At 36.1% G+C, this 12,160-nt stretch overlaps 1 protein-coding gene across 1 annotated transcript in view; it reads right to left on the bottom strand.

The window, feature by feature from the left end:
- The window catches only part of CUNH8orf34 (chromosome unknown C8orf34 homolog), a 373,414-nt gene that overhangs the window by 275,859 nt on the left and 85,395 nt on the right, over positions 1-12,160 (bottom strand). The window contains 2 exon segments of the mRNA XM_032421931.1: positions 1,762-1,893; positions 8,868-9,015. Of these exon segments, the coding sequence (XP_032277822.1) occupies positions 1,762-1,893; positions 8,868-9,015 (280 nt within the window).

Genomic DNA, 12,160 nt, shown 5'->3' with positions numbered 1-12,160 from the left:
TAAGGAACCAATCAAGTTACTTATAAGGATTCAAATATTTATCTTGCAATCATTCTTGTTCAGAAAGCTTGTAGTGGAGATAATCCACCAAAATGAATAAATAAACCTAAAAGTGGAAAGACTTGGGATTCAGGAGACAGATGGTCCTCCACAAGAAGGAGGAAAAGAAAATCCTCAGGATCGCAGTGAAGGATGGTCTCAGAAGACAGTTGAGAAAAGGCTAGAAACCAAGAAGCCAAGATTAGAGCGAGAAGACAAAGGGCTACAGAAGAGAGGTCTCTAATTTTTTTTAATGAAATAAAATATAAAATAAAATAAGATCAAAGTTAGAATTACTTGATGTATTTGATCATATTGAGTGTTGAATACTTTAAGGCAAGGTTTAGTGAAACAGTGAGGGGTACACAGAAAACAAAGCAAATAGAAAAACAAGACAATTATTAGTTCTAGAAACAAATTAATAGTTGGACATCTATGGCTCTACTGAAATTATGGCTAATTAATGCAGTCATAACAACATTGTGGGATATACATTCAACATTTGAAATACTTGCATGATTGTACTGTGAGGACGAAATGGGCCTGAGGTATGAAACCACAATGTCTTAGAAGGAGGTCAAGAGATGATGCCTCAAATTTAAAAAGTAAAAGGGAACTATGTAAATAACTTGTATGTTTGGATATGTAAACTTGTGTACCAAAAGGAACATCTAAAAGAGTTAAAAGTGGCTCCACATTAGAAGCCTATAATACTACTTTAGTTTTCAAACCATATTTTTTTGTTTTGATTAAAATAAAATAATTTTTAAATATTTATATGGTAATGCTATAGCAAAGGCGAGCTCAGACTACTGAAATATTTTTTCTGTCACCTTTTTAAAAAGTAATTGGAAATATTTACTATAATAAAAATATGCTGATTCTCTGACCCCACAATCTTATGTCTGGTAAATTATCATAAAGAAATGAGAACACATTCATTTATTTCAGTTAATAGTTTATGGAGGCAAAACTCTGTAATCAATCCAACTGTTCTTCCACAGGGGAATAAATAAATTATGGCACATTCACAGCATGCTACAGTATGTACTTATTAAGTAGTGTAACTTAGATCTAAGTTTAGCATGGAGATATATCCACAGCACATTCTAAAATAATAAAAACAAATTGCTCAAGAATGTGTATAGTCTAAAGCCATTTTATAAAGCAAATCAACTCACATATATTTTATATGCTAGTTTGTACAAAGAAAAGGATGTAAAAAGATGCAAACTATTTCAAAGGATGTGAAAATTATAAACTATTTCTGAGGAAGTAGAATTTGAGGGGGCTAAAAGAAGAGAGAAGGATTAAGAATTTAAATTTTGTTAAATTTTTTTAATATAAATCTCCTTTGCTTCCCCTCTAAAAGATTTAATTTGCTTTTATGTACTTTATTAAATGTAGGGCTAGTTTTGCTTTGAATGTGATACAAGGCTGCAACTGAACGTGACAGGCAAGGAACCTGCTCCAGTCAGCTTACGTTCTTAAAAGAATATACTCCAGAAGGTCTAAATCAATTAAACATGCTTGAGAATATGAGTGAGTAGATATTTATAAATAAAGCTCAATGTTACTGCTGAAATGAACACAACATTCATTAGGATTAATAGCCAGAAATATCAGATAAAAAGTTTGACTCCAATTCTTACCTTTTCTTCATTTTGTTAGTAACACATACTTACATACATTAAGTAACATTTGAATGACAAAATTCCTTACATGATTTGGATTCTGGTGATGGTGGAGAAATGTTAGACACAGCAAGGTCACTTTTTGACTTTTTAGGCTTCTTTGCATTTAATTGCCAAGGCTTATCATAACTTCTGAAATCCCTCCTTGTTCCTTTATGTTCTGTTAAGAAAAACAAACAAACAATATATATATAAACTCAACAATAAGTGATTTCAAGATTGACCAAAAACTAAATCCATGAAGTTATTAGATACGCCTGGCAAAAGCTATAGGTCACCTCACATCAAAAATAATGCAGGGCGCCTGGGTGGCTCAGTTGGTTAAGCGACTGCCTTTGGCTCAGGTCATGATCCTGGAGTCCCAGGATCGAGTACCGCATCGGGCTCCCTGCTCGGTGGGGAGTCTGCTTCTCCCTCTGCCCCTCCCCCCTCTCATGTGCTCTCTCTCATTCTCTCTCTCTCAAATAAATAAATAAAATCTTAAAAAAAAAAAAATAATGCAAATATTCAAAAGTATTTTTTGCTTAATTTCCCATGTAAATTTTAGTTTTGGATTTGATATGATTCAATTTATATATTAATATGATTAAGATCATTTTAAACTGTGAAAGGCTTCTGGAAAGACTCTTTAAGGCATGGCTTACCATTACTTAAAATAACATTCTTTAAATGGGTATTATGGAATAAAGCACTGTATTCTAATGTAAATGAAAACAACTGGGGCTCCTGGGTGGCTCAGTCCATCAGGGAACCGACTCTTGATTTCAGCTCAGGTCATGATCTCAGCTCAGGTCATGATCTCATGGGTGGTGGGACTGGGCCAGTGCTGGGCTCTGCGCTCAGTGGGGAGTCTGCTTGAAGATTCTCTGCCTCTGTCCCTTCCCCCACTCTCTCCCTCTCAATTTCTCTAAGGTAAATAGATAAATCTTTAAAATAAAAATAAAAATAAATAAAAACAACTAAACACTTGTTTAGTTGTAAATTTTACTCATCTGATTTTACCTTATCCATTATTCACTAAGACACATTAAACCATTGACAGTCATCTACATTCTTTCCCTAGCATCATTCATTTTTTCCACTTCTCTATTCAAGAAAGGGTAATTCAGGGCACCTGGGTGGCTCAGTTGGTTAAGCGACTGCCTTCGGCTCAGGTCATGATCCTGGAGTCCCAGGATCGAGTCCCGCATCGGGCTCCTGCTCAGCGGGGAGTCTGCTTCTCCCTCTGACCCTCCCCCCTCTCATGTGCTCTCTCTCTCTCATTCTCTCTCTCAAATAAATAAATAAAATCTTTAAAAAAAAAAAAAAAGGGTAATTCAACCAACTTTGTTGAAAATTATAGCTCCCCTTCAAATGTGGTCAAAGTCATACTAATTCCCAAATTAAATGATCTTTCCAAGAGTTCACCCCTCTCGACATCTTTGCCAAGCATTTCATATTTTTAGACAGGCCTAACTTTGTGGAATATTTTCTTCTCTTATCCTCAGGGCCCTACATTCTCCTCATCTCCATATCACCTATTTGACTCTTCCTTCTCTGTCTCATTCACTGCTTCCTCATCTTCCCCTTTCATCTATGTGACATTCCTTAGAGTTTACAGTTTCCTTCTGCCTTCCTGTTTAAATTTATAAGTTGTTGAATCATTCTAGCTTTATGAATGACTCATCAATCTTTCTCTAGCCACCCACTTGTAAATACCAAATAGACATCATGAAACATTATATGGATTCCTCAAATTTATATTTGAAGGTTGTGCAAAACTAGCTGTTACCTAATTTTACTACCTCCAACACGCCATTCAATACCAAAAGAGGCATAAATATTCTAAAACTCTAGGAATAGAAATATCGGTCTGTGGTCTGCCAGAATGCAGGACATATTTCCACAGATAGGAATAAGACAAAAGATAGGCAAATCAGAAAAGGACTGGAAGATTTCTAGGCATCCATGATACTTGCCCCTATATCAAAGTCATCTGTTTCTGTTCTTCTATGAGAATCTGTCTTTCCACATCCATCCTAGGACCATAATATCTTCTAATGCAACATGGCTAAAGGAACAAAGAATCCTGATCATAAAACAGAGCATTTCATGATGCAAAGAAAAAGACTAAAAAGAACAAGGGAGGAATAGCATACTGGATTTTGTGGCTTTTTAACTTTTCCACTATAGTTAAGGAGAAAAATCCACATTAATTTATATAATCTAGCAATGATACTGTTCTTATTTAGTTGGTTGAAAACAAGATGAGACAAAATTACTCATGAACATAGGAGAGACCCATAGGATTCAACTGATAATGGAATTTTAGTAGCAGTCATGATTTCTTCTGTCTCTCTAAAATTTTTGAAAGGGATCCAAATTGTCCTGAGCTATATGTTGAGGGGACAAAGAGTCCACCTATACTATTAACTGACAAACGTAAAACTAGATAGAATACTCCTCGTTTAAATTTGAATAAATGGAAAAAATATCGTTCTAAAAAATTTCAATATGAAAAGCAACACAGCATTCAAGATACAAAGAAAATTCATAGTTTTAGAGAAGATTTACTCTGAAAAACCTTTAAATTTTAGAATGCGGCTAATTGCCTTCTTAATAAAAATAAAGAAAATGGATTCTATGAAACAAACAGAAATGTGAGAGGAGATAAGTTAACCAACTAACCTACAATAAAATATAACTGCAGACAGAAATGAATAAAGAAGATAAGGAAATATTGACAATAAACCAAAATGCAATACCAACATTTAAATTTGTTTTCAAAGCCAGAGAAAGAAAACTGATACTGCAGAAAATTGAATCAGTGACACAGAGAGCACACTTGACAAATCTCCCCAGAAGTTAGTCAATAAAGAAAGGCAAATATAATGTGAAATGAAATGAGAGGAATGAAGAACAGCAAGGCAAAGTCAATTTACACATAGCTGATTTTCCCAAAGAAGAAATTGAAAACAAATATAATAGAAGCAATAACTAAGTACACAAGAGGAAAACAGTTTTAGGCTGAAGACCTGGATTTGCTGATTGAAAAGATTCACTGAATATAAGAAAAAAAATTTAAAGAAAAAAGATAATCATCGAGATATAGTCCCAGTAAAACTCATCAATATCAGAAAGAAAAAACAAATCCCGTTAAGTATTTAAGAAAAATAATTAAATATCTAAAAAGACATAAAAATAAGGAAGGCTTCAGGTTTCTGCACAGTAATATTAAATGACAGACTTTTAGATGATGTTGTGTCCTGAGTTGCTAGATACATTTGATGGCAATAAGAGGACAACTTAAGATATTTTCAAAAGATATTATACCAAAACACTTTGAATACTGAGATAATTTCTAGCTAATTAGAACATGCACCAGAAGAAACAATTCAAAATTGCAGTCAAGGTGTAAACTGGCATTATTTACTATCACCCAAATTATAACTTCATCACTTATATTCATATCCAGGAATTATCCTATGCTTTTCCTTCTCCTTCCTGTCATATTCTTTCTCTCTAAAATTTTGCCCCTTCACCTTCTGGGACATACATTCCACGGTAAACAAACACTCTTCTATCCTCAAGACCCCTCTTTCATGTTTTAAGAGACCTCACTCTTTCCACAAGAGTGCTCCCTCCTCTGCAGCTTCCTGGGACAGAGGGTTCATTTCCCTACGTGGTACCGGCCACAGGCTGGGTTTTCCTGGCCCAACACCGTTAAGCTGGAAGTCCCTCCTCTCTGGTGATAAATGCTGCCTGTCTACACTATTCACTGCTCCTCACTGTTGCCATCACTCCTCCTTATTACTCCACAGCCCAGCTCAAGACACTGGCACAGTCTCCCTTGACTTTTCAACAACTTGAACGCAACTCTGGTTTCATCTTCTTAATGGTCAGACTAATCATGCATTAGGTCTCATTCTTCCTTGTCCTCCCTAACTCTGAAAAGCTTCACTTCCCTTATAATTAAGATCACCCCACAACTAAGGCTACCAACAGGACCTTCTCATCATCTGGACTCACTCCACCCCCAAAGTCTTGATCTCAAATATCACAATTTCCTTCCTTCTAATCTCTCTCATATTTTCACTGCACCTACCCCTGCACCAGCCTTCTAAAGGTCTTTATCTTCAGCTCTCTGATTTGCTTTTTTGTCTAATTATTTTCCTATCCTTGCTCACTACTCTCTCATACCAGACCACGTGCTTTGATCACTGGAATAAATTCCTCACAAATGTCCTCGACTGCTTTGCAAAACTGTTCTTCCGCCCTCTACCCTTGCCATGCCACAACCACAATTCTCATTCAGTCCCTCAAACAGTTGGCTCTGCTCCCTTCCCACTGCTTCTGGGCACTGTTGGAGAAAATCACAACTGTCTGATGGTTTCTAGGAGTCATTCATGTCTTCAACTTCAGAGAGGACCCAGAATTGCCTCACAGTCTTTTTTTTTTTTTCCTTTTGCCAACTGTTTTCTCCTTTTCCTTGGTGACTGTTAACAATTGGCATCACTACAATCTCCCCTCTTCAATTCCCAATCCTCTTGTTCTCAGCAAACCTCACTTCTTAATAAAAAGACAAAATTTCAGGCATCAGATATAATCTCACACTTGCTTTGCCCCATCCATCTCCCACTCTACTGGCAAATTTGACAACTTCTTCCATTCTTTCACTCTCGTAACTTTAACGATTATATATGATCCTAAATGCCACTCTGTGACTCCTGCCTTGACCCATCCCCAGAGTTTTAGACTTGTATCTAACTGCCTGCTGGAATTATTTACTATGATGCCTCACAAAAACTCAGTCATCAATAGAAGTGGACTTATCATTGTCCTCTGTTCCCATCTTGCTTTGTTAAATAAGCATTTATGCCATTACCCAAGTCAGTAAATTGGAAGTTATAATAATCTCCTCCCCTCCTTCACCTCTCCAAGCAGTAAGTCATCAGTACCTGTTTTTTTTAAAGATTTTATTAATTTATTTGAGAGAGAGAATGAGATAGAGAGAGCATGACACGGGGGAGCGTCAGAGGGAGAAGCAGACTCCCTGCTGAGCAGGGAGCCCGATGCGAGACTCGATCCTGGCACTCCAGGATCATGACCTGAGCTGAAGGCAGTCGCTTAACCAACTGAGCCACCCAGGTGCCCCAGTCATCAGTACTTGTGCTACTCAGAATTCTAAGATGATCCCCATGATCTCTGCCCCTGACATTATGTCTTATATAATTCCCCTCCCCTTAAGTGTAGTAGATAGGACCTTTGACTTGCTTCAAACTAACAGAATATGGTAAAGGTGATGGGATGTCAATGTTATGATTATGTTATTTTATATATGCTAAGTAGACTTGAATGACAGAAATTCCCTTGCTGATTTTAAAGAAGTAAGCTGTCATGATGTGAAAGAGCCATGTGGCGAGGAACTGTGGATTGCATCTAGGAGTTGACAGCAACCCCGGGCTAAAATGCAGCATGAAAACAGGAACCTCAGTCATACAGCTGCAAGGAAATTAACGCTGCTAACAACCTGAATGAGTTTGGAAGCAGGTTCTTTCTTATTCCAGCCTCCAGATGAGAATGCAATGCAGCTGATACCTTGATTTTCACCCTTATGAGATTAGACAGGGGATTTAGTTGTGGTAGGTACAGACTTCTGACCCATGGAAAGTATGAGATACTAAATATGTGATGATTAAAAGTGCAGAGTTTAACATACTACTATCTCTCCAGATAATATAATTTATAAACACGGGCTCATATGAGCTTCACTGGGCTCACAGATTTCATATGGTCTGCCTTTACATGATGGGTGCCATCTTTGTACCTACAAACCAGAGTTCATGCCTATATACCCATGCTACTTAGAATCTAAACCCAAGAAAGTGAGGCCAGGAAAATGCAAGAGTTCTCTTTTATATGCCAAAAGTTTGTATCCTAGTTTCCTGTATAATGCAGATATCTCCTATATGGATAACTGCCAGCAGAGAGCTCTACCTTCTTTCAGAGGATACCCTATTCCCTACCCACTTTAGTGTGGCTTTGAGACATGGTCTCAAGAAGGTACCGATATGAAAATATGCCCAAAGAAGACCAAAATCCTTTCGGGGGATCTCATAAAGCATGAAGAGGATAAGAAAAGTGAAGATGTCAGGAATGCATTTGGAGTCCTGTCAGTCAGATTCCCACGGGAATTAGGCAAGGAGTTGGCTATTGCCATAACAGGCATAGGAGATTTGGTTTTAGAAGGAAATGTCAAACCAACAAAACAGTATGTAGAATAAAAAAGCTGTCAGACACACAATCCATAAGCAAAGATCAAAGTCGGGGTCTACCCAATTATCTTAACCAGTGCTTATTGAGGAGATGAGGTTATTGCAGACTTGGTAAGGTTGGTTCCCCAATGTCCAGAGTAAATGAATCTTCCTAAAGTTAAATTTACTACATAAGATAAAAATAGGCACCACAGGAAATAGAGAATAATCATCAGTTTGGGCAAAGTGAAAGGTAACTTTTTTAAAATCTTTTTTTACCTCTCTATAGGTAAGCTATAATCATTTAATTCAAAGTCTTCATGAAAAGAAGTAAGTTGAGAATAATTAGTTTGAATTCACACAGAATGAAATCTTTTTTTGCAAATCTGAATCTTCTATTGAAATTGAACACACACAGATTCTCATAATACATAGCATAATATATAACAATATATTCAAATTCAAGAATATTTTATGACAAATTAAAATTTTTTTCTTTTTTGGAATATAATTCACATATAGTGTTATATTAATTTCAGGTGTACAATATAATGATTCAACAATTCTATACATTACTAGTGGTCATCAAGCTAAGTATACTCTTGATCCCTTTTATCTATATCACTCCTATTCCCCCACCCCCCCACCTCCCTTCTGGCAACCAACAGTGTGTTCTCTGTATTTAAGAGTCTTTTTTGTTTGTCTCCTTTTTTCTTTATTTGTTCATTAGTTTTTTCTCTTAAATTCCACACATGAGTGAAATTTTAGCATATGAGTGAAGCTGCAAATGAATACATGAAACCCTTGGTAACCATCTACATTTATTATAATCAAAAAGACTTTTGTACATTTTTACATTAAATATATAAAAACCAACTGTAAAATACACTTTTTCACTTACCTGATGTTTCACTTTCTGCCCAGAGAGCTGCAGATCCAGATAAAGTTCTTTGAAGTTGTCCGCGGTTTCCTTGTTTAGACTGAAGATGGTCAATGAGAAATGGGATTGGCTGGTCAGGTGTTTCAGTTATTAATTTGGTCATTAATTCCTGAAGGCAGAATAGAGCAAACATTTATATCTAATAATAATAGTGAACACTTACATAGCACTTACTAATGCCAGGCATGGCTCTAACTGCTTTACATACAGCAAATGATTTAATCCTAATAATAATCTTTTAAGGCAGGTACAAGTTATTGTCCTCCTTGTGAGGAAAGTAAGATGCAGAAATGTAAACTATGTTATACAGCTAACACATGCAAAGCCAAAATACATTTACTTATATTTATTTTTATTATTCTACTTGGCCAAAGAAATACTAGAACTTTGATCTAAATTCTTTTTTTTTTAATTTTTTTATTGTTATGTTAATCCCCATACATTACATCATTAGTTTTAGATATAGTGTTCCATGATTCATTGTTTGTGCATAACACCCAGTGCTCCATGCGGAACGTGCCCTCCTCAATACCCATCACCAGGCTAACCCATCCTCCCAACCCCCTCCCCTCTAGAACCCTCAGTTTGTTTTTCAGAGTCCATTGTCTCTCATGGTTCTTCTGATCTAAATTCTTTTAAAAACTATAGCCCAAGAATTTTAAACTTCAGATTACTATTTTGAGAAATGCCATTACAAACTAAACTTTTGGTAAACCTTGGTTTACCAATGTTATTTTCCTTCTTAACCATTTATATAATCCCAAAATGAAGGAAATTTTGTTGGAATAAAAGAAACAAGTAACAAGCCACAGACTCACAGAAACCAAAAAGTGTCTTAAACTAGTCTCCAAACAATACAGAATTTACTTTTTCCAAAAGCCCTAATGGGTATTCATTCTTCTTCTTTTTTTTTAATGAGTTAAGCAATGAAGATTTCTCTACCTGCTGAAGCAGCCTGTTCCATTTTTGGACAGCTATAATGAAGCCTTAAATTGGATGGAAAGCTGCCTGAGGGTAATATCTATACATTGTTTTTTTCCAGTCAGGAACAGCAAAGAGCAAGCTCCAATTTGTGGTCAGTTAGAATCCCCAGATTGTTCCCAGATGAACAGCTGCCAAGCCACATGGATATCATTTTGTGCTGTGTAACTAAGTTTGTGAACTTGTAAGCACCATTGTACGTTCATATCAATCACGTTTCACTTTGCTAGTTTTAGCTGAGAATTCTAGTCTGTCAATTATCATTTTAAGTTTAGATTCTGTGAGAGGCAATGGTCTTATGAGTGGGCCAGAAAATCAGGTATTAGGAATGCTAACAGAAGGAATACTGGAAATTCCCCCATTCCATTGTCTTTTTTTGTTGGTGGCCTATTTCCTTTGCCTTGAATGCTCTTCTCTCAGATGTTCAGATGGCTGGCTTGTCATCATTTGTCTCTAATAATATCTTAAGAGAGGCTTACCCTAATGAATCTTCGTAAGTCTTTATCACTTCATTATCTTATTTTCTTCATAGCATTTAGTACTCTCCAGAATCATCTCATTAAATATTTGCTCATCTTTTTGTACCTGCCTCTGCTCATCCTCTACTACAGCACTAAGAACATGGGCTGGTCTGGTTTGATCTCTACTCTCTCCCTAAGGCCTGGAACTCTTCATAGCTCATAGATGGTACTGAATGAATGAATGGATTAATTAATTAATTCTTGGTTTACTGATCCCAGGTAAATATTAGTAATTAAAGTCCCTTAATGTCCTAATAAACAACAATTAAAGCATTCATAGATTTCTTAGCCCAGCAAAATACACTCTTCAAAATTCCTATACAAGAAACTGCTGTCACGATATCTCAGGTATATTTGCTGACATTTCTAACAGTCTAGAAATACACAGATTTATCTGAGTAGAGGTTAAATGGAATTTGTAGATGACAAGATTCCAAGGTGATCTCAAAGACATGGATAAAATAATTCAAGGTATCTCAAATGTGCAGATTGAACACAGAGTTGGAACTAAAAAGAGCAAAGGATTTCTAACACAAAAACACTGTGTGGCAAAATATTTATTGGACAAATGTGATTTTTTTTTATATATACTCTGAAAAAGAAGTAAGCAAACAACCAGTTGGCACAGGTCTTCTTTATTTCTGTTTTTTAAGATCTCAACTATTAGTTATAAGTAAAGAAATCATTTCTATACTGTGGTTAAAACAATGCAAGGTTCAATTAAACCCCAATTATACATCAGTGAAATGCAATTTAAAACATTTTGGATTTTGCTTCTGTAGAAAAGATGTATTTTATTCTATTTAAATTCATTGTATGTTACAAAAAAAATAGAAAAATAAATAGAAGAACCAACTAGATTACTCTTGTCACAGAAGGCCTGGGCACTCAGATAAAGCAAAATCAGGTCAGATAATAAGGCTTTAAAGCCACAGCAATTTCTATTCTGAAACCTCTGAAGATCTCATGCACTTCTTTTTACCTTTCAAATTAGATGGAAAGTTTCTGTGGGTATTTTCTTTCTTTTAAAATAAACTGAAGTGTTCCTGTATTGTCTTTAGACAATGTCTATAGTCATAATAAACCAAGTAATCACTGTTAAATTTTAAAAATATCATTAGTCTAGTAACTAATTTTGGATATCCTTATATTCCATTAATGAATATATATTAACGACACAGGACAAATTCAGTCATAAATAAAATGAAAATAGTTTGTAATAGGGTATGTTGGGTACCTTGACTGTACAACACTATAGCTTTAGATTATTGTGTTTATAAGAGGAATTATCCTGACTCTTACTCAATCCCTGTATCCACCAGCATTTGGACGTGAATAATTTTGAGGACTTGAACTGGACAGAAACCTCTTTTCCAGACGTGAAAATTTAAATCCTCAGATTTGCAAAGATGCTCTTGGTAATAAAAAGGTTGATTTCCACCACCACGACCCCCCCCCCCCAAAGATTTATATACACACAGACACAACTTTAGGGCAGATAGACTGGGGAAATGAGAGGGGAGTCGTGCAGCTAGAATGTCGGGTTGGCAACAGAAACCCCACTGCTGAAAAGTTTCACAGGGATCGTTCACATAGGGCAAAAAGTACTCCAGAACAGCAACGGGTATCAGGTAAGGAGGCTGAACTTCCGGGGAGGGAGAGGAGGCTTATCTACAATTCTTACCATCAGCGCAACAGCTGTGACATGAAATTCCCTGGGTGCTAGAACCTAACCAAGATGGAGACAATGCG

The sequence above is a fragment of the Phoca vitulina genome, unplaced genomic scaffold (assembly GCF_004348235.1).
Source record: "Phoca vitulina isolate PV1807 unplaced genomic scaffold, GSC_HSeal_1.0 scaffold25, whole genome shotgun sequence".
Classification (NCBI taxonomy): Eukaryota; Metazoa; Chordata; class Mammalia; order Carnivora; family Phocidae; genus Phoca; species Phoca vitulina.
Note: the sequence above shows the minus strand (reverse complement) of the source record. Positions and strands in the feature narration are given on the sequence as shown.